General features: G+C 46.2%; 1 protein-coding gene across 1 annotated transcript in view; it reads right to left on the bottom strand.

Annotated features, from left to right (window-relative positions):
• CLYBL (citramalyl-CoA lyase) overlaps positions 1–22,501 on the bottom strand; it is a 986,589-nt gene that overhangs the window by 460,850 nt on the left and 503,238 nt on the right. Inside the window, 1 exon segment of the mRNA XM_063953228.1 lies at positions 11,423–11,630. Within this exon segment, the coding sequence (XP_063809298.1) occupies positions 11,423–11,630 (208 nt within the window).

Raw genomic sequence — 22,501 nt, 5'->3', positions numbered from 1 at the left:
GGCTAAACAAGTCTCAGCACAGGAGGGACCCCATGCCAGTATTTGCGTAGTCGTCCAGTCAATTGATGGGTTGTGGAGACGGAGCCATGGAAGGCCTAAAACCACTGGATGTGTGGCTCTTGGAATCACTAAAAAAGAAATATACTCAGAATGAAGAACTCCCACTCTCAGACGAACTGGAAGAGTCCTTAAGGAAATGACTGCGTCAAAAATCTTGCTGCCATCCACGGCAGTCAAAGAGATGGACGAGGACAGTCTCTCGGTGGGTAGGGACCACCGTTTAACATAAGCTTCGGTTATGAAATTCCCAGCTGCTCCGGAATCAAGGAGGGCAATGACGTTCCTGTAACGTTGAGCAATTTGGAGCGACACTGGGAGGTTACAGTCATGAGGAGATGGAGAGGAGATCATTACTCCTAGCCGGCCCTCTCCTTGGCGAGCTAGGATCTGGAGTTTCCCGGACGTTTGGGACAGGCATTGATAGTGTGCGACGGAGCTGCACAGTAGAGACAGAGAGACTCAGAGAGACGTCTTCGGCGCTCAGCGGGAGATAGACGGGAACGACTAATTTGCATAGGCTCATCCTTGGATGAAGATGGTTGACGAGGAGGAGGAGCAGAAGATTTAGGAGTAGATGATCTTCCTCGCTCGGTTGCTCTCTCTCTGAAACGTAGATCAACCTTCGTGCAAAGAGAAATTAGCTCATCCAACTTAGAGGGCAAGTCTCTGGTTGCTAACTCATCCTTGATGCGTTCTGATAAGCCATGCCAGAATGCAGCATACAGGGCCTCGTCGTTCCATGCCAGTTCGGATGCCAGGATTTTAAACTGTATAAGATACTGTCCCACAGTACGTGTTCCCTGGCGTAAACGGAGAATCTCAGATGAAGCAGATGTTATCCGGCCTGGCTCGTCGAAGATGCGCCTGAATGTAGCTACAAAGTCAGTATAGGAGGATAGCAGGGGATCAGACTTCTCCCATAAAGGTGATGCCCAGTCAAGGGCTGAGCCACTGAGAAGGGAGATGATATAGGCAATTTTGGTACGGTCACTGAAGAAATTGCCAGGTAGAAGCTCAAAGTGGATTTCACATTGATTGAGAAATCCCCTGCAGAACCTTGGAGATCCATCAAATTTTGCTGGCGTTGGAAGATGAAGATGTGGACTGGAAATGGGTAAGGTGGGTGGGGTTACAGCTGGTGTCACTGTAGTGGACGCACCGGACGTGCCAGGTCCACGGAGGGTCGTTTGAATCCCATCCAGCCGTGTAGAGAGATCCTGGAGACAGCGGATGATGTGGCCCTGTGCAGCCTCCTGATGTTCAAGTCGGGCTGCCAGTTCTTGCATCGGCCTGGCCGCTTGATCCTGGTCTCCGGCTGGATTCATTAGGTCAGTGCTTACTGTCACAACTGAGGGCCTGAGCTGACGGGAGGCAGCCTCAGTTGTAGGGGCTGAGATGTAACGGAACCTGGGAGGTTGTATCAGACCCCTAGACATGTAAGTAGCATGTAGAATAACTGCCCGAAGGCGTGACCACGACAACCAGGATAAAAGTCAATGATGTTTATTATGACAAACTCCGTAACACAGCAGCAGTAAAAGGAAACATAAAAGTCAACAGAGGATAAATACAATTCCTGGGTACTACAGGGTGGCAAGGGCCACAGGCACTGGTAGTGTGAGACAGTTCTTATAATCTTCTAGTTGGAAAGTCCTTACCAGGCCTGACTGTAGCAATGGAGAGAACCCAGGATCGTACCAGCTGATGTTCCAGGAAAGGCTGGGCTGCTGAAGGTAAAACGGCTGCTGTGGATACTGGCTGGAACCAGACTGTTGTTGGTACGGAGTGGATACTGGCTGGAACCAGTTAAATAATAAACGAACTTGAGAGCGATGAAATAATAATGAAGTTTGGAGTTTGAGAGCGGTGAAATAATAATACCGGTGGAGAGTGGTAAACTGCAGAAAAGGACACCGGCCCTTTAAGAGAAGCTATACACTGCTGGAAGCTGGGCTGGAAGCAGGTGATTGTTTGAGAGCGGTGAAATAATAATACCGGTGGAGAGTGGTAAACTGCAGAAAGGACACCGGCCCTTTAAGAGAAGCTGTACACTGCTGGAAGCTGGGCTGGAAGCAGGTGATTGTTGTAGCTGGAAACAGGTGAGTCCAGAATGGATCGGAGAGTCAGGCTACACCGCAGATGGAATGCTGGTGCGGGTCTCTATAGCAGAAGTCTGGAGACAGGAGCTGGAACCTGGAAGACAACCACAGGAGAGAGACAAACTGGAACTAGGTTAGACAACCAAAGCACTGACGCCTTCCTTGCTCAGGCACAGCTTACTTATACCTGCAGCAAGGAAGGGGTTGGCTAGGCAATTATGCAAATCAACAATACAGACAGCAGATTGGTGGAAATGCTCAGATGACAAAATCCAAGATGGCTGCGCCCATGCAGACACTTGGAGGGAAGTTTGGTTTGTAATCCATGTGAGAATTGAAACAGTAATGGCGACGCCGGCCACAGGAGACAGGAGACGCCAGACTGACAAGCGCACATTTAACCACGCGGGCACAGCGGAGGCCGCGGCTGATGAAATCATCACTCTGACATTCTGCATGTGGAAACTCAGGAACAGCGGGATCCGGTCCTGGAACGCTGAGCCAGCCTTAGGAGGCATCTGAAGGGTAAGTAATGGCGTCCAGATACCCGGATCGTGACACTGTGGTATATACAGCACGAGTGGAGTGGTATTATACAAACTACTGCATTATTGTCATAGAGGTGGTAAGAATCTTTATTCATAATACCTGCACTGCTTGCCGCTATATGCACTGTGTGATACTTTAAATAATTTGAGTATATGATAAACCCAAAGCAATATACTCGTTTGGGGCCCCATCCCTTATGATCCAGTCGTCCTTCAGGGCATGCTCATTCAATAAGTAATCCCTGTGCCTCAGTATCACAAAACACAATTTGCGCATTTGTCATTTGAATTTTGATCCTGATGAACAGGACACATATATTGTATCAATAGGTTCCTATTCTGTACCTAAGCAAACTTGTTAAAATCAAAAGATTATGCATGCGCATTGGGTGTGCTGTGCACACAGGACCCTGGGCAGACACAATGTTTCTGGAGACCTGTATATGCGCAGTAGAATCTGGCACAATGCCAGAGTCTACTGTGCCACAGAGAGGAGGGGGCACACTCGGGGTCTGCACATGGGCCCCCTCCACTGTTTGACCACCCCTGTGCTTACCTGCCATATTCGGATTCAGTTAAGTGGTGTTGGACACAGCTGCACATCTCCTACAACCCCAGTCAGTACGCCATGAAATTAATGATATACTATATATTTAACCACACAACACCTCTTTAAAACCTTGGGTCATAGTACTGATAATGTATTTTTAACCATACAACTTTGTTTTAAAAAACTTTGGTAGTATTATATTGGAGGTCATAATCTATTCAGACCAATACATTATTGAAAGGGCCAAGAACAGTACTGCATGCTTACTGGAAGTACAGTAAACTAGCTTTGCACAAGAAAAATGTGTCTGGGGGCTTTTCTGAAGTGAATGATTTTACTATTATGATCACTAGTACCCCTTTCACATCACAAAAATGACCGGTATCGACCCGGCACATTGCCTGGTCGACACGGGTCAGTGTGCGATGTGAAAGGGCCCCATGAGAATTCCCGTGTCACATGACCCGGTAATTCAACCCGGGTAATAAGAAAGGTAATTCCCGGGTTGAATACCGGGTCAGTGTATGCGTTCCGGGACCCGTTTACTGCATAGGAAGAGGTGGCGCGGAGATGGGTTCATTTCCCAGTGCCGCCTCCACCTCTGCTGCTATGGCAACCAAGTCGGCATATTGCCGGGTCGGAAAGCCAGCACAGAGGCTCCAGTGCCGGATCCCACCCGGGAAGGACCGTGATCTGAAATCAGAATTCTAGAGCAGCCGTTCAGGAAGATGGCTGGAGAGTGACTGGAGGGCAGCTGAAGTTCGACTCTGCACACACACACATAGAGAGGCTCTGAAGTGTGATCATAAGCCCCTCTGCGGAGTTTCATGCCACACACACATAGGAGAGGGGAAGAGGGGCCACACAATCTGCATTCTATGGCCTTTTGGTTAGGGATAATAGATTTTATCGGGATCTATGGTCACTGGGGTGGGGGTATAAGGTTATGAGCTTCGATGATTTACAATACACACCACAAGCCCGTGTGTTACCCCGAAGATAGTTGTGTATACCCCTTTAAAATGGAAGAAAACAGTGTTTGATAACCTTGTAAGTTTTAATGGCAGTGCTGCAGAGTTAAGGTAGCAGAGTGCTTCCGCGAGTATGGAGAACCACAGTCGGGGACCGAACACCGCTAGGCCTATGTAGATGCACGGATACCGTTGCCATTTTGAGAGAGGTGAAACCGCTAAGACAGGTTCTGGGAGAGACTGAAATAACCTGTGAGGTTTGGAGTGAGCAACAGAGAGGGTTTGTTTTTGCGGACTGCAGGAGGGTCAGCGCTAAACCCTATTGTCCATTGTCACACACATACTACTCACGACCACATGGAGTAAAAGGGTGCTACCAGACACAGACTGTGAATCACGCAGAGTGACCCCTGTTTAAACACAGTATAAGCCAGAACAGATACATTATAAATAAAATTATTTGTGAGAAGAATTCTACAGAGATATTGAGCTGTCTTATAGAGTAAAAGACTGAGTTATTTATTCCAGTATATAATTACTAAAAAGACAGTCGCTTGTTAGAAATTCTATGACACCTTTTGTACCTACATCCTTATACCACATTGGAGTACAGTGACATTTACTAACTGAACCCAGGATCAATCTTTATTCTAAAAGTGCAATTATACCACAGCTCCCATTGCAACACTATGGTACTGTAGGATCTCCATCCCTTGTGCAACAGTCACTCCCCATTGTAATACTGTGGCACTCCCCATTGTACACCACAGTCACTCCCCATTGTAATACTGTGGCACTGTAGGATCCATGATCTTCATTGTAAATTGCTGGTGAAGATTGAGGCAGTTTTTGAGTGTTAGAGATATTTAGAAAAGTAGCAATTAATATTAAAAACTGTATTCTTAAATTACCTTCTTCACTGTTTTCTTGTTGTATTGTTTTTCTCGAAAATTTGCATATATATGTGATTAGATAGATTTGAAACCATTGAATTACTGAATGTTTCAGTGTAATATGAGCTCTAGCTAAATGCGATTTTCTTGCAATCGTTTTTTTCCATTTTCATCATTGTGATTATCCAATTCTTGCGGTAAACTAATTGGCATCTTTAATCCAGAAGTTTTTGTGGCCTAATAAAATGACTTTGTGTTGGAGGTTGCTGTCATTGAATCACTGCTGCGTATCAATCTATACTACCTCTCTGAATCCAACATGTTTCACAGTTACACCACTCTGTACTGATAGATATATACAGGTTGAGTATCCCTTATCCAACATGCTTGGGACCAGAGGTATTTTGGATATGGGATTTTTCCGTATTTTGGAATAATTGCATACCATAATGGGATATCATGGTGATGGGACCTAAATCTAAGCACAGAATGCATTTATGTTTCATAGACACCTTATACACACAGCCTGAAGGTCATTTTAGCCAATATTTTTTATAACTTTGTGCATTAAACAAAAGTGTGTCTACATTCACACAATTCATTTATGTTTCATATACACCTTATACACACAGCCTGAAGGTCATTTAATACAATATTTTTAATAACTTTGTGTATTAAACAAAGTTTGTGTACATTGAGCCATTAAAAAACAAAGGTTTCACTATCTCACTCTCGCTCAAAAAAGTCTGTATTTCGGAATATTCCGTATTTCGGAATATTTGGATATGGGATACTCAACCTGTATATACAGTAATATATATACTATTCTATAGCTTCTATACTGCTTGTCAGGACACATGTGTCACAGTTACACCGCTCTGTACTGATATATACAATAATATATATACTTTTCTATAGCTTCTATACTGCTTGTCAGGACACATGGGTCACAGTTACACCGCTCTGTACTGATATATACAATAATATATATACTTTTCTATAGCTTCTATACTGCTTGTCAGGACACATGTTTCACAGTTACACCGCTCTGTACTGATATATATATATACAGTAATATATATACTATTCTATAGCTTCTATACTGCTTGTCAGGACACATGTTTCACAGTTACACCGCTCTGTACTGATATATATATATACAGTAATATATATACTATTCTATAGCTTCTATACTGTTTGTCAGGACACATGTGTCACAGTTACACCGCTCTGTACTGATATATACAATAATATATATACTTTTCTATAGCTTCTATACTGCTTGTCAGGACACATGGGTCACAGTTACACCGCTCTGTACTGATATATACAATAATATATATACTTTTCTATAGCTTCTATACTGCTTGTCAGGACACATGGGTCACAGTTACACCGCTCTGTACTGATATATACAATAATATATATACTTTTCTATAGCTTCTATACTGCTTGTCAGGACACATGTTTCACAGTTACACCGCTCTGTACTGATATATATATATACAGTAATATATATACTATTCTATAGCTTCTATACTGCTTGTCAGGACACATGTTTCACAGTTACACCGCTCTGTACTGATAGATAGATAGATAGATATACAGTAATATATATACTATTCTATAGCTTCTATACTGCTTGTCAGGACACATGTGTCACAGTTACACCGATCTGTACTGATATATACAATAATATATATACTTTTCTATAGCTTCTAGTATTACAGTGCAGCATTTTGGTGACCAAAAGTATACATATATAGTACAGTACAGTAGGCCATTGCTATTGATATGTTACTGGCATATAATTCCACACATTAAAAAATGGAGAACAAAAATGTGGAGGGTAAAATAGGGAAAGATCAAGCTCCACTTCCACCTCGTGCTGAAGCTGCTGCCACTAGTCATGGCCGAGATGATGAAATGCCATCAACGTCGTCTGCCAAGGCCGATGCCCAATGTCATAGTAGAGAGCATGTAAAATCCAATAAACAAAAGTTCAGTAAAATGACCCAAAAATCAAAATTAAAAGCGTCTGATGAGAAGCGTAAACTTGCCAATATGCCATTTACGACACGGAGTGGCAAGGAACGGCTGAGGCCCTGTCCTATGTTCATGGCTAGTGGTTCAGCTTCACATGAGGATGGAAGCACTCATCCTCCCGCTAGAAAAATGAAAAGACTTAAGCTGGCAAAAGCACAGCAAAGAACTGTACGTTCTTCTAAATCACAAATCCCCAAGGAGAGTCAAATTGTGTCGGTTGCGATGCCTGACCTTCCCAGCACTGGACGGGAAGAGGTGGCGCCTTCCACCATTTACACGCCCCCTGCAAGTGCTGGAAGGAGCACCCGCAGTCCAGTTCCTGATAGTCAAATTGAAGATGTCACTGTTGAAGTACACCAGGATGAGGATATGGGTGTTGCTGGCGCGGAGGAGGAAATGGACAAGGAGGATTCTGATGGTGAGGTGGTTTAAGTCAGGCACCCGGGGAGACACCTGTTGTCCGTGGGACGAATATGGCCACTGACATGCCTGGTCAAATTACAAAAAAAATCACCTCTTCGGTGTGGAATTATTTTAACAGAAATGCGGACAACAGGTGTCAAGCCGTGTGTTGCCTTTGTCAAGCTGTAATAAGTAGGGGTAAGGACGTTAACCACCTAGGAACGTCCTCCCTTATACGTCACCTGGAGCGCATTCATCAGAAGTCATTGACAAGTTCAAAAACTTTGGGTGACAGCGGAAGCAGTCCACTGACAACTAAATCCCTTCCTCTTGTAACCAAGCTCCTGCAAACCACACCACCAACTCCCTCAGCGTCAATTTCCTCATTAGACATGAAAAACAATAGTCCTGCAGGCCATGTCACTGGCAAGTCTGATGAGTCCTCTCCTGACTGGGATTCCTCCAATGCATCCTTGAGTGTAATGCCTACTGCTTCTGGCGCTGCTGTTGTTGCTGCTGGGAGTCGATCGTCATTCCAGAGGGGAAGTCAGAAGACCACTTGTACTACTTCCAGTAAGCAATTGACTGTCCAACAGTCCTTTGCGAGGAAGATGAAATATCACAGCAGTCATCCTGCTGCAAAGCGGATAACTCGGGTCTTGGCAGTTGTGGTGGTGTTAAACATGTGTCCGGTATCCACCGTTAATTCACAGGGAATTAGAGAATTGTTTGAGTTACTGTGTCCCCGGTACCAAATACCATCTAGGTTCCATTTCTCTAGGCAGGCGATACCGAGAATGTACACAGACGTCAGAAAAAGAGTCACCAGTGTCCTAAAAAATGCAGTTGTACCCAATGTCCACTTAACCACGGACATGTGGACAAGTGGAGCAGGGCAGATTCAGGACTATATGACTGTGACAGCCCACTGGGTAGATGTATTGCCTCCCGCAGCAAGAACAGCAGCGGCGGCACCAGTAGCAGCATCTCGCAAATGCCAACTCGTTCCTAGGCAGGCTACGCTTTATATCACCGCTTTTCATAAGAGGCACACAGCTGACAACCTCTTACGGAAACTGAGGAACATCATCTCAGAATGGCTTACCCCAATTGGACTCTCCTGGGGATTTGTGACATCGGACAACGCCACCAATATTGTGTGTGCATTACATGTGGGCAAATTCCAGCACGTCCCATGTTCTGCACATACAATTAATTTGGTGGTGCATAATTTTTTTTTAAACGACAGGGTGTGCAGGAGACGCTGTCGGTGGCCCGAAGAATTGCGGGTCACTTTCGGCATTCAGCCACCGCGTGCCGAAGACTGGAGCGCCAGCAAACACTCATGAACATGCCCTGCCATCAGCTGAAGCAAGAGGTGGTAACGAGGTGGAATTCAACCCTCTATATGCTTCAGAGGATGGAGGAGCAGCAAAAGGCCATTCAAGCCTATACAGCTACCTACGATATAGGCAAAGGAGGGGGAATGCACCTGACTCAAGCGCAGTGGAGAATGATTTCAACGTTGTGCAAGGTTCTGCAACCCTTTGAACTTGCCACACGTGAAGTCAGTTCAGACACTGCCAGCCTGAGTCAGGTCATTCCCCTCATCAGGCTTTTGCAGAAGAAGCTGGAGAGATTGAAGGAGGAGCTAAAACGGAGCGATTCCGCTAGGCATGTGGGACTTGTGGATGGAGCCCTTAATTCGCTTAACCAGGATTCACGGGTGGTCAATCTGCTGAAATCAGAGCACTACATTTTGGCCACCGTGCTCGATCCTAGATTTAAAACCTACGTTGTACAGGTTGAGTATCCCTTATCCAAAATGCTTGGGACCAGAGGTTTTTTGGATATCGGATTTTTCCGTATTTTGGAATAATTGCATACCATAATGAGATATCATGGTGATGGGACCTAAGTCTAAGCACAGAATGCATTTATGTTACATATACACCTTATACTCACAGCCTGAAGGTAATTTTAGACAATATTTTTAATAACTTTGTGCATTAAACAAAGTGTGTGTACATTCACACAATTCATTTATGTTTTATATACACCTTATACACACAGCCTGAAGGTCATTTAATACAATATTTTTAATAACTTTGTGTATTAAACAAAGTTTGTGTACATTGAGCCATTAAAAAACAAAGGTTTCACTATCTCACTCTCGCTCAAAAAAGTCTGTATTTCGGAATATTCCGTATTTCGGAATATTTGGATATGGGATACTCAACCTGTATCTCTCTTTCCGGCAGACACAAGTCTGCAGAGGTGCAAAGACCTGCTGGTGAGACACTTGTCAAGTCAAGCGGAACGTGACCCGTCAACAGCTCCTCCTTCACATTCTCCCGCAACTGGGGGTGCGAGGAAAAGGCTCAGAATTCCGAGCCCACCCACTGGCGGTGATGCAGGGCAGTCTGGAGCGAGTGCTGACATCTGGTCCGGACTGAAGAACCTGCCAACGATTACTGACATGTCGTCTACTGTCACTGCATATGATTCTGTCACCATTGAAAGAATGGTGGAGGATTATATGAGTGACCGCATCCAAGTAAGCACGTCAGACAGTCCGTACGTATACTGGCAGGAAAAAGAGGCAATTTAGAGGCCCTTGCACAAACTGGCTTTATTTTACCTAAGTTGCCCCCCCTCCAGTGTGTACTCCGAAAGAGTGTTTAGTGCAGCCGGTCACCTTGTCAGCAATCTGCGTACGAGGTTACTTCCAGAAAATGTGGAGAAGATGATGTTCATCAAAATTAATTATAATCAATTCCTCCGTGGAGACATTCACCAGCAATTGCCTCCAAAAAGTACACAGGGACCTGAGATGGTGGATTCCAGTAGGGACGAATTAATAATCTGTGAGGAGGGGGATGTACACAGTGAAAGGGATGAGGAATCGGACAATGAGGAGGAGGTGGACATCTTGCCTCTGTAGAGCCAGTTTGTGCAAGGAGAGATTGATTGCTTCTTTTTTGGTGGGGGCCCAAACCAACCAGTCATTTCAGTCACAGTCGTGTGGCTGACCCTGTCGCTGAAATGATGTGTTTGTTAAAGTGTGCATGTCCTGTTTATACAACATAAGGGTGGGTGGGAGGGCCCAAGGACAATTCTATCTTGCACCACTTTTTTCTTTAATTTATCTTTGCATTATGTGATGTTTGGGGCCAATTTTTTTAAGTGCCATCCTGTCTGACACTGCAGTGCCACTCCTAGATGGGCCAGGTGTTTGTGTCGGCCACTTGGGTCGCTTAGCTTAGTCATCCATTGACCTCGGTGCAAATTTTAGGACTAAAAATAATAGTGTGAGGTGTGAGGTGTTCAGAATAGACTGGAAATGAGTGGAAATTATGGTTATTGAGGTTAATAATACTATGGAATCAAAATGACCCCAAAATTCTATGATTTAAGCTGTTTTTGAGGGTTTTTTGAAAAAAAACACCCGAATCCAAAACACATCCGAATCCGACAAAAATTTTCAGGGAGGTTTTGCCAAAACGCGTCCAAATCCAAAACACGGCCGCGGAACCGAATCCAAAACCAAAACACAAAACCCGAAAAATGTCCGATGCACATCTCTAATTTAAATACATGGTTTATGATTGCCATCACCTGTGCTGAAACACCTTTCTTATCCACTAACCTGTTCAACACAGGTGCAGGCAATCATAGATAAAGAGGAAAGCCAGAAGCAGAGCATTGTGTCCCTCCTGGAGAGGGTCATGTTGGGAGGTATGTATAATGGAAAAAAAAAATTCTAATGCAGTTTTAAAAATAAAAAATGGTCATATAAGTGGTTAATTAGTAAAAAAAAAGTTTGTGCAATAAAATAACAATAACGGCTTACCTTTTTATTGATGGCCACTCCATCTTCACAGTCTAGCACTGCACAGTCAACACTGAGAGAGGAGATTTTTTTTATTTTCCTTTCATCATTTCCAGGTATGTATAGTACAGCTCTACGAGGGACGTACTTATGAAAATTTCGAACTGGAGAGTGTAAGTAGTTGCTGCATGGTATCTTTATGAAGCCACTTGTAAAGAGAGATGAATTTCTGAAATGAAATATATAACATTAAACTTGAATTCCCACAGCACAGTATAGAACATGTAAAATCCCACACAAAATAGCAAGAAAAAAGAAACTGTTAAACTGACAGTATTCAAAGCCAGAAATTGATGCCATTGCTTCACCCCATCTATTCATCATCACCACCAGTGATAACCCACCCTGCTGAATATATTCTCTCTGATGCTTTACCACACTTGCCTACCTGACCCTCTCCATGAGGGAGAAAATGCTCTGTTCCTGGACTTTCCTGGTAATGTATGATTGCCATCACCTGTGGTGAGCTGGTTATTTGATAAGAAAGGTGTTTCACCACAGGTGATGGCAATCATACATTACCAGGAAAGTCCAGGTACAGAGCATTTTCTCCCTCATGGAGAGGGTCAGGTAGGCAAGTATGTGCTTTACTAAGGGGCTGCCTATTTATCGATTATTGCCCTGGCACACGTAGGATGGCTCTAACAGAAAAAAAAAGTGCAACAACATTATTATTTTATTTTAGACTAGCACTACTAAAATTAATTGGGAATGGATGTTACTGTGCCCTCTGCTCTGGCACCTTGTCTGCCCTATTATTATATTTAATATCAGTTATTTATAGAACGCATGCATATTCCACAGCCCTTTACAGATTTTATTTGGTTATTCACTGGCCTAGTGGAGTTTACAATCTACATTGCATACCAAATGTACATACATACACACTGGGGATAATTTTTTTTGTCAGTAGCTAATTAACCTACTACACAGGTTCTCAAACTCGGTCCTCAGGACCCCACACAGTGCATGTTTTGCAGGTCTCCTCATAGAATCCCAAGTGAAATAATTAGCACCACCTGTGGACCTTTTAAAATGTGTCTGTAAGTAATTAATACACCTGTGCTCCTGCTGGGTTACCTGCAAAACATGCACTGTGTGGGCTCCTGAGGACCGAGATTGAGAACCTGTGACCTACTAGTATGCTTTTAGAGCAGGTATTCCCAACCACGGTCCTCAAGGCACACCAACAGTGCAGGTTTTTGTGATATCTAGGCTGCAGCACAGATGGTTAAATCAAAATAACTGGGCTACTAATTAAATCACCTGTGCTGAAGCCTGGATATCACAAAAACCTGCACTGTTAGTGTGCCTTGAGGACAGTGGTTGGAAATGCCTGTTTTAGAGTGAGGGAGGAAAGCCCCACAAATATGAGGAGAATATACAAATTCCACACAGATATGGCATTGGTAGGAATCAAATACTCCATGGTACCTTCTCCTTTTTCACCTTGACCCCCCACTCTGCCCTTCTTCTTTCCCTAGCAGCCACTGAGAACTGGGTCAGTGGGTGGGGCATTCCCTTAACTGTAGTGTGCAAATGCTAGATAAACAGTAAGGAGATTAGATTATAGATAATTTTGCCGACATCCTGGCTGCTCTCACTGGGAGAGAGCAGCCAGGTCGGCTCAGTAGGGGGGCGGGGCAGGGCTATGATGCGTAGAGGGGCGGGGTGGAGGCAGAATGGGGACGTGGATACCACGCCCATGTCATTGAAACCACGACCCCACTCTGTAATGCCGATATTACCGGCATTATACTGCAGGGGGCGTGGTGGTTATGATGATGCGATTCAGCAAGAAGCTTTATTCACTAAATGGGTGGCCGGGCAGGATGGGGTGGACATTAAAAATCGGGAGACTTGCCTGCTCTTCCAGGGGGCAGAGAGAGCCACCTGGTTTTCGGGAGCCTCCCGCCCATTCCGAAAGTAGGCACGTATGTTGTAAATACAGACCAGGCAGCATCCAATAAACACTACACTGCTGTAAACGCTACCGACTGCATCCATAAGTTCATGTACTGTAATAACCCTTTTCCACTGCCTTAAAAACCGGGGGTTAATGCAGTGTCAATCCGGGTCGCAGCTCAGTGGAAACGGCTCCCAAGAAAAGAACCCGAGTCAAGTGCCCTGGCATTTCTTGCAACCAGCTAGCAGGGTTTTACCTGGAAAGGACCCAGGTGAGCTGTACTGTAAACGAAATCACCCGGGACCTGTTTACAGCATGGGGAGAGGCCATACCTTGCAACTGCAGTGTCCTACGAGTGGTCGCAAGGTTGGGGGACACGCTGTCTGCGCTGCCGGTGAAGGTGTATGGATACCATGCTCATAGAGGAGGCTGGGTGCAGCCTAGAAGCTGCTAGAGTGCTGGGTTTGCCCCCAGCATGATGTGCAGTAGCATCAATGATGGGACATGGCCTAAAGTGACCGAGGTCATGCCCCAGGTTCGAGATAAAAGGTGGGAGAGCAAGATTTTCCGGCCCTTGAAAATTATGTTATCTCCAAGCGCAGGCAAAAGACAGACCGCACCCATGTACAGTGTGAACAGTGCCAACCCTGCAGTGGGAACGGGGTCTGTCCCGGTTCTGAGCCGGCTTGGAAAGGTGTTCCAAATCCCAGGTCAGACCCAAAATGGGTATAAGTATTGGTGGATAGGGGTCAAGTATTTGTACATAGAGGCTCAGATAGGCTCCAAAGACTATGGACCATATGCAATTGCGGTTGAATTGCCGCAAATGTCGAAAAACGGGGCATTTTCGACAAAAAAAAATGATTCGACAATGCAATACAGTACTTTTTGACAAAAAAACGGTCGTTTCAGATTCGACTTTTTGCAATTCGACATGTCTGCAATGGTAAAAATGCGGCTATTCGACAAAAGTATATTCAATTGAAGAATGTCGATTCGACAACAGTGCTTTTCGACAGTCATTTCGTCAATTTCAGTTCGCCTCATTTTGCTGGCGTGATCTAATAAAAAATTTAAAAAACATGTTTTTTTTGTGTTTTTTATTGCTAATAGCATATCTATTTATATTAGAAGGGATTATCTACTTGGTTTGTCTATTTAGGAGCCACAAGTATTATTTAATATATTTTTTAAAAGAATATTTTTTTTTTTTACTGACTAAAATAATATGGAGAGATCAGAGCATGTTTTTCATTGGGAGGGGGTGGGAATGGGTTAAAAATCCTGAAAAAAAATGTGTGGGGTCCCCCCTCCTAAGCATAACCAGCCTCGGGCTCTTTGAGCCGGTCCTGGTTGTAAAAATAAGGGGGAAAAAACGATCTGTAGATCTGTGCTCTTCAGAGTTTGTAATCCACGTACTTGGCAAAATAATAAAACGCAAAACACGATCCACGCACTGAAAGGGGTCCCATGTTTACACATGTCTGAGCTGCCAGGCGGCGCATAGCACATAGGCGCTCCATTATTTTCAATGATGGGAACTTTGCGGTCAGCAGTTGATCGCGAGTAACCTCAACCGCTGACGCAAAGTTCCCACCATTGGATACAATGGAGCGCCTATGTGCTACATTGTATCTCGAGTGCACCGCCTGACAGCTCAGACGCGCACAGCCAATCAGGAGAGTGCCATGACGTGGCGCTCCCTGATTAGCTCAAAGGTCCCTCTTTGACAGCAGTCACGGGGGTCCTGGCAGTCTGGGAAAGGGGTCCCATGTGTAAACATGGGATCCCTTACAGTGCGTGGATCGTGTTTTGCGTTTTATTATTTTGCCAAGTACGTGGATTATAAACTCTGAAGAGGACAGATCTACACAGGATTGTTGTGAGTATAATTTTATTTACAGGTAAACCGTGGATTCTACTGGTGAAGAGGACCTACTGCTTCATGTCAACATAGGTAAGTATGTGTGTATGTCGGTGTGCATGTATGTAATAAAGTTATACTGTCACGGTGTGTGTGTACTGTTTTTATTTGGGTATTTTTTTTGTAGTTGAATTACAGGTACCAGCGGGCCCGTTTCCCGCCTCCAAGTACCAGCTTGCGGGGAGGCTTGCTGGGACTTGTAGTTCTGCTACAAAAAACAATATTCTTTTTTTTGAGACTTGGCTATCAGCCTCCCATCCGCCGCCCTTGGAATGGGGGGACAGCCCCTGGGCTTTGGGTGGCTGGAGGGGGGACCCCTTGATTTAAGGGGTCCCCACTCCTCCAGGGTACCCCGGCCAGGGGTAACTAGTTGGGGATTTAATGCCACGGCCGCAGGGACCGGTATAAAAGTGTCCCCCGGCTGTGGCATTATCTCTCTAGCTAGTGGAGCCCAGTGCTGGTGTGAAAAATACGGGGGACCCCTACGTGTTTTGTCCCCCGTATTTTTTGCACCAGGACCAGACGCAGAGCCCGGTGCTGGTTGTTAAAATACGGGGGATCCCCTGTCATTTCCCCCCCCCCCCCCCCCCCCGTATTTTTACAACCAGGACCGTCTCAAAGAGCCCGAGGCTGGTTATGATTAGGAGGGAGGACTCCACGCATTTTTTTTCAGGTTTTTTTTAAACACTTTTGTGCCATCCATGAAGTCGAATCCAGGACGCACACTATCGTCAATTGGTCCGTATTTCGACAGCGAGACTGTCGAATTAGTTTTTTATTGAATATGTCGAATTCAGGTCCCCGCGGGAGGGTGTGTGACTGTCGAATTGTGTCAAATTAAAAAACGGTCGAATTCCAGCCGGAATTCGACCGCAATTGCATATACCCCTATGACTACAATTACAGACATTATCTAAAGGGCCATTATCACAGTCCTCATAGACAAGAATGGGTACTGCTTTGCAAACAATAACAGAGAAAAACAGCACATATTCAGGCATAAAATGCCAAACTATGGTCATCCTCTGGTTTCTATGGATTATTATCGTTTATATGGCGCCACAAGGGTTCCGCAGGGCCTAGCAAAGTACATAAATTGCAAATTAAAGGGTTGTGAGGTCAGGTCAGTTGGGGCATATATAGTGTTTTTCATTTCTTGGATTAAATAAGTAAATACAGCTACTTCCATAGCGGCTCTACCATGGTGTTATGTGTATAAGGGGCTCAACCATAGTGTAACGTGTATAAGGGTCTCTACTGTGTGGTGTAACAAGTAGAAGGGGATCTACCGTGTGGAATAACGTGTATAAGGAGTACTACTGTGTGGTGTATTGTCAATAATGGACACTACTGTGCTTTGTAATGTGAAGTAGTACTATTCTGTGGCCACGCACCTTCCCAATGAGGCCATTATTTATTATTACCAGTTATTTATATAGCGCACACATATTCTGCAGCACTTTACAGAGAATAGTCTGCCATTCACACCAGTCCCAGCCCCATGGGAGTTAATAATCTATATTCCTATTGTGGGCACTGGCGTGCGCAGCACATTTTATTAGGGGTGCACCGTTGGAGGGGTGTGTCTAGCATCGCCTTTTGGGCGTGTCTAGCACCATCTATTGACAGTCCACGCATATAAAATATCCACCCTTGTACCAATCCTAATAAAGCAGATACATTTTCAGATGTTGTGTTGTGCACCAAACAAACACCCCTGAAGGCACTCACTGGAATTATACTGCTCCTCCTCAGCCTGGTCTGGCTCCCCCTCTCTTTACCCTGCAAGCTGCAGCAGCTTACTTACAAGTCAGTCACTCACTGACACTGACAGTCACAGACTAGTACTGCTGCTGCTGGAAAAACGAGTGACGTATCAATGATGCTGCCGACCGCCTGCCAGTATTGAATTTGTCTTCCTAAGAGGAACGCTGGCTGCATGCTGCTCCTCATCAGTGGCTGGCATTGGCATAGCATAGAAGGAGAGAGGTGGGCATGTGGTGGTTGTGACGGGTTGGCGTGCGAGCAGCATGACGTAATCACATCACATCACGCTGTTTTTGTACATGGAGGTGGAGCCGGTGGCAGTGGCACCCTTGATTAACCCAGGCGTCCGGTCAGTAATGCAGTCCTGACAGGGTGCAGCACAGAGGGGACAGTAATCAGCCTGCTCGGCGATCGCTGCATCAGGCATGTGAGATCGGGGTGCCAGACATTAGGGGGTGCCTGTGTGCACCAGGCACCCCCCCCCTGCGCAAACCTATGATTGTGGGAGGAAACCGGAGTACCCGGAGGAAACCCATGCAAGCAAAGGGAGACAATACAAACTCCACACAGTAAGGGCCATGGTGAGAATCAAACCCATGACCTCAGTGCTGTGAGGCAGTAATGCAAACCATTACAGCATCCATACTGCCATGCCCCTATATCATTGTTAGAAGTCTTCGGCATGGGACGTGGCTTAGCAACGGAGGAGAGCAGTTGCAGCTTTCCACAGCTCCTGCTTGTGTGCCACCTTTATCCCTCCTAGCCCGCTCAATCCCATTTTTTCTGCCTCCCCCGCCCCTCTCCTACCTTCCTCCTGTCCCCCCACTGCTAAACACCTGCAGCCGCGGATTCGGGGAGCAGCGTGGACGCTCCCGCGGATTGCGGCCTGCATCGTGTGCACAAGCCAGGGCCTCAATTTTGGAGCACGCCCGCCGGACCTCCGGGCGTACCGTGTTGGCGGCATCTGGACCCGGCCCCTCTCCCTGGACATCCCTGGCCCGGTCGCTGACCGCAGCTGGCCTCGCCCAGCCCGTGACCGCTGCCATCACGGGAAGACCTGCACTAGGAGGAGGACGCGCTGTGCCTTACCTCCATGACGGCGAGTCCCGACGGCCATCTTCCCGCTACTACTACAGGCGGCTTCTTGGGATCGGAGGGGAGGACGCCACTGCCACATAGCCAGCCTAAGTCCTGGTAAGGTGTTCCTCCCTATCCCACCTCCTACACCTCTAACTACTGGTCATCAGCCTGACCCGTGTGGCGGACACTGGCGGGCGCTTCCTGCCTCCCCCCTCAGCCGCCCGGAGAGCTCAGCTGCTACATATATATATAGACCCCTGGCACCTTGCTCTCTCAGTCGGCCATTTTCCCTCCACTTAGAGACTGCTTTGGGGTTCCACGAGGGTGGGAGACGGGAGACGCACTGTCGCTGCTGAGACCTACTGATAGTGCGGTAAGGAACTCTCCCTCCTCCTCTCTATATATGTGTGTAGTTCAACACCCTCATTGCCCCTGACCCCACAGCAACTTACCCTAGAGCTTGGGCTCATTGCTCCCGGACTGCACTGGGGCTGCAGTGCCTTCCCAGCAAGACCTCATTAGGCCTACACTACGGTTGGAGACCCTCTCATTGACCCCCACTGCTGGACACTCGAAGTTACCCTTAGACACCACTGGGCCTCACGGAGGAAGTTACTCAATTCTATAAATGTCCCCTCTTCATAACTGACCCCCTCTGTGGCTGTACCCAATGCTGAGCCTGCTGTGATGTGACGACGTGTTGGCCCGGCGCTTCACATGTGAGACCTGATACGCTCGAGACATATCTTGCTCTCTATAAACCTTTAACAACGGTGGCATTTCTACGACTGCATGGAAAAGTTCCTGATTCCTTCATTAATGACCTCTACTGGGGCTCCATTGCCATCCTGTGACGGAACTCCTGGGGGCAATTCCTCCGACTCTGACTGCTCGACCTCGCGCTCTACATCCCGATACACACGTAGATCCAGACCACCCGCGAAACAGCCGAAGATGAAACACAATGATCTGGTGGCTGTCTTGGGACCCCTGTTGGATGAAAAATTGGCTGGCATCAAGGAGGCCATTGAATCTACGCTGACCCAAATCAACCAACACTCTACTCGCCTGGATGAAGCGGAGCAGCGAATATCCACGCTGGAAGATGATCTATCTACAGCCCAGCGAACCATACAAGCCAATCAATCCGAAATTGCTGACCTATCAGAGAAGATCGATTGACCTTGAAACCCGCAGCAGGTGTAACAACCTGAGGGTCATTGGCATCCCGGAATCGGTCAAGGGTCATGAACTTATGGATCTCCTTGCATTTGGCATCCCGGAGCAATTAGCCATGGACCTTAAAGGAGTCCCACTGGTTATCGAGAGAGCCCATACGCTGGGACCGGAGTGAAGGAACCCCAATGGGCGGCCCCGTCCCGTCATTATGAGAATCTTGAATTATGCTGACAAGATGAAGCTCATCGATCATTATCGTAAAACGGCCTCCTTATCTTACAATGGAGATCGTCTCCTCATCTTCCAAGGTTTCTCTGCCCTCGTAGCTACCAAACGTAGAGTTTTCTCCCATTTGTAAGCACCTTTTCGATACCAAAGTCAAGTTCTCCCTTCTTTACCCAGCCCGCCTCCGAGTCTTCGAGAATGGTAAACCGCTGTTCTTTGACGATCCAGGAGAGACAAGACTGCATTTCTCCCTACCCGATACTTGACTGTAATTATTATATGCTTGCTTATCACTCATTACTGCCCCATTCCCTAATCTCGGTCGGGTCTCATGTGTGGGGTGCCGTGTTTTTGTGAAACATGATTACCCCTATTTCATCCAATTCCTGTTTTATGTTTCCGATGTTTATAGCAATGTTTTTCTGTTATTTGATTTGTTGTGTCTGCCTGACCTGGGGACTCATCCCCCTCCTAGGTTGCCTTCCCCCCACTCGCTGGAACGGGGTGAGGCCCTGTCTTGACTCTTCCATATTCACTATGTTCTTTCCGACTGTAGGTGTGGGTTGATATGGCTTCTCCGGCCGCCCCACACTCTCATGATACTGGAGTTTCTAGCACCGCCCCATTACGCATAATCTCCTGGAATGTAGAGGGACTTAACCATCCCGTTAAGAGAAAGAAAGTAGCCTCACACTTAAAACGTATGAACCCCCAAGTTGTGTTCCTTCAGTAGACACATTGGTTAGACGACCCTCGGAACTCCTTACGAGCTCCTTGGATAGGGGAATGCATCTCGGCCCCATATCACACCAAATCCCGAGGAGTGGCCATTATTTTTCACGCTAGCTTACAACACTCGATTAGCAGGAAGCATATTGACCCAGATGGCAGGTTTGTCTTGCTTGATGCATTGATTGACAATACTGTATATACTTTTCTTAATATATATGCCCCCAATGTTTCCCCTGACTCTTTTTTTGCAGTTCTTCTATCAATGCTCCTACAATGGAGTGGCCACAATTTGGTTGTGGGTGGCGATTTCAATTTGGTGTTCGACCCATCCATGGACAGATCTCGGGTGAGTACCTCTACCTCCACTTCCACCTCTCAAATACTGACTTCTTTCTGTACACAACTCGATTTACTCGACCCCTGGCGCATCTTCCACCCGACTCAGAAAGACATTTCCTTTTACTCTCATCCCCACTCATCCCACTCTCGCATAGACTACATCTTTACCTCAACATCCCTCTTTCCTAGGGTTACACACTCATCTATCGCAGGCATTATCATCTCTGATCACGCTCCCATTTCAATAGACATTCGACTGACCCTGCCCCCCTTTCTTCTCCACCTCAAACAATCTTGGCTCAATTACACCCTGGACAATACCGACCAGTCATTGGACTTCCCTATATTTTGGGGCACAGCTAAGGCGGTCCTGAGAGGACATGTCATGTCCTACACACACTCCAAGAGGAAAAAAATTTCCTTGCAGCTGCAGGCTTTGAGCACGTCGCTAACCTCCTCGTATCGGAATTATAAACGACATGACACTCCAGCCCACAAAGAGGCGTATCTCTCAGCGAAACTCATATACGACACCTTCCGTACTGAACGAGCTCAGCTCTCTTATGATTATCAAAGGAATAAGTTTCATAGATGGGGTAATAAGTCAGGTAGATTGTTGGCTAATTTGATTAAGGGACCCAAATCACGCACTTGGATTAATACCATCGCTGTCTCGGATGAATTGACTTCAGACCCCGAATCTATTTGCACTGAATTTATGCACTTCTACCGTTCCCTATACGCCAAAGGCCCTGATAACCCCGCTGCTAACTACTCCTTTCTTGAAGCTGCTGACCTTCCGGTCCTTTCCCGGGAAGAAAGGGAACTACTAGACAGCCCAATCACCGCCGAGGAGGTTATAGATACTATCAAGAGCTTGCCCAACAACAAGAGTCCTGGCCCTGATGGCTCAAGTGCGGAATTCTACAAGATGATGCGTGATGAACTCCCGCCCACACTCACATCCCTCTACAACCACATTCTCTCTTCTAAACAAACTCCGATTAGGTTTAATGAAGCTAAGATAATTGTTATAGCGAAGCCTGGCAAAGATCCCTCCCTCCCTGGTTCCTACAGGCCGATATCCCTCCTAAACCAAGACTTCAAAGTTCTGACTAAATTAATGGCCACTCGCCTACAACTTTGTCTCTCTCGAATCATATCACTGGCCCAATTAGGCTTCCTTACAAGTAGACAGTCGGTTAAGGGCATCAGGGCAGCCCTGGCCGCCATCACCTATTCTCGCTCCCACAATCTAGTTGATAACATCTTGATTAATCTTGACGCAGAAAAGGCCTTTGATAAGATCGCCTGGCCTCACCTTGATCGGGTCTTACGCCATCAACACTTTGGAGATAAATTTTGTGGTCTTGTCAACTCCCTCTATACTAACCCCACCGCGCAGGTGTTGGTTAACAATATCTCCTCCACCCCCTTTACTCTTGAGAGTGGAACTAGGCAGGGGTGCCCTCTCTCTCCCCTCCTTTTCAATTTAGCCCTAGAACCCTTTATACGATACATTGTAAACTTGAACAGTTTTAAAGGCATTCTAATAGGCACTCAGGAACTAAAAATTATAGCGTTCGCGGACGACATCCTCCTTCTCACTTCAAATCCTAAACAGTCCATCCCGATACTACACAAAACTATAACCTGCTTTTCTTCCTTCGCGGGCTTCTCGATTAACTTTGACAAATCAGAAGCTCTAGCCATATTTCGACAAGCCACTGTAGGCTGGAAACCCCCCTTTCCGTTTTGATGGGCCCCCACCCACTTCACTTACCTAGGGATTCAATTACCCGCGGACCCCTCCCTCCTCTACTCCACAATGTCCAACCTATTCTCACCAAAATTCAGACTGAGCTTGGTCTCTGGCAAAATCTTCCCC

Source organism: Pseudophryne corroboree, chromosome 2 (genome assembly GCF_028390025.1).
Source record: "Pseudophryne corroboree isolate aPseCor3 chromosome 2, aPseCor3.hap2, whole genome shotgun sequence".
Lineage (NCBI taxonomy): Eukaryota > Metazoa > Chordata > Amphibia > Anura > Myobatrachidae > Pseudophryne > Pseudophryne corroboree.
Note: the sequence above shows the minus strand (reverse complement) of the source record. Positions and strands in the feature narration are given on the sequence as shown.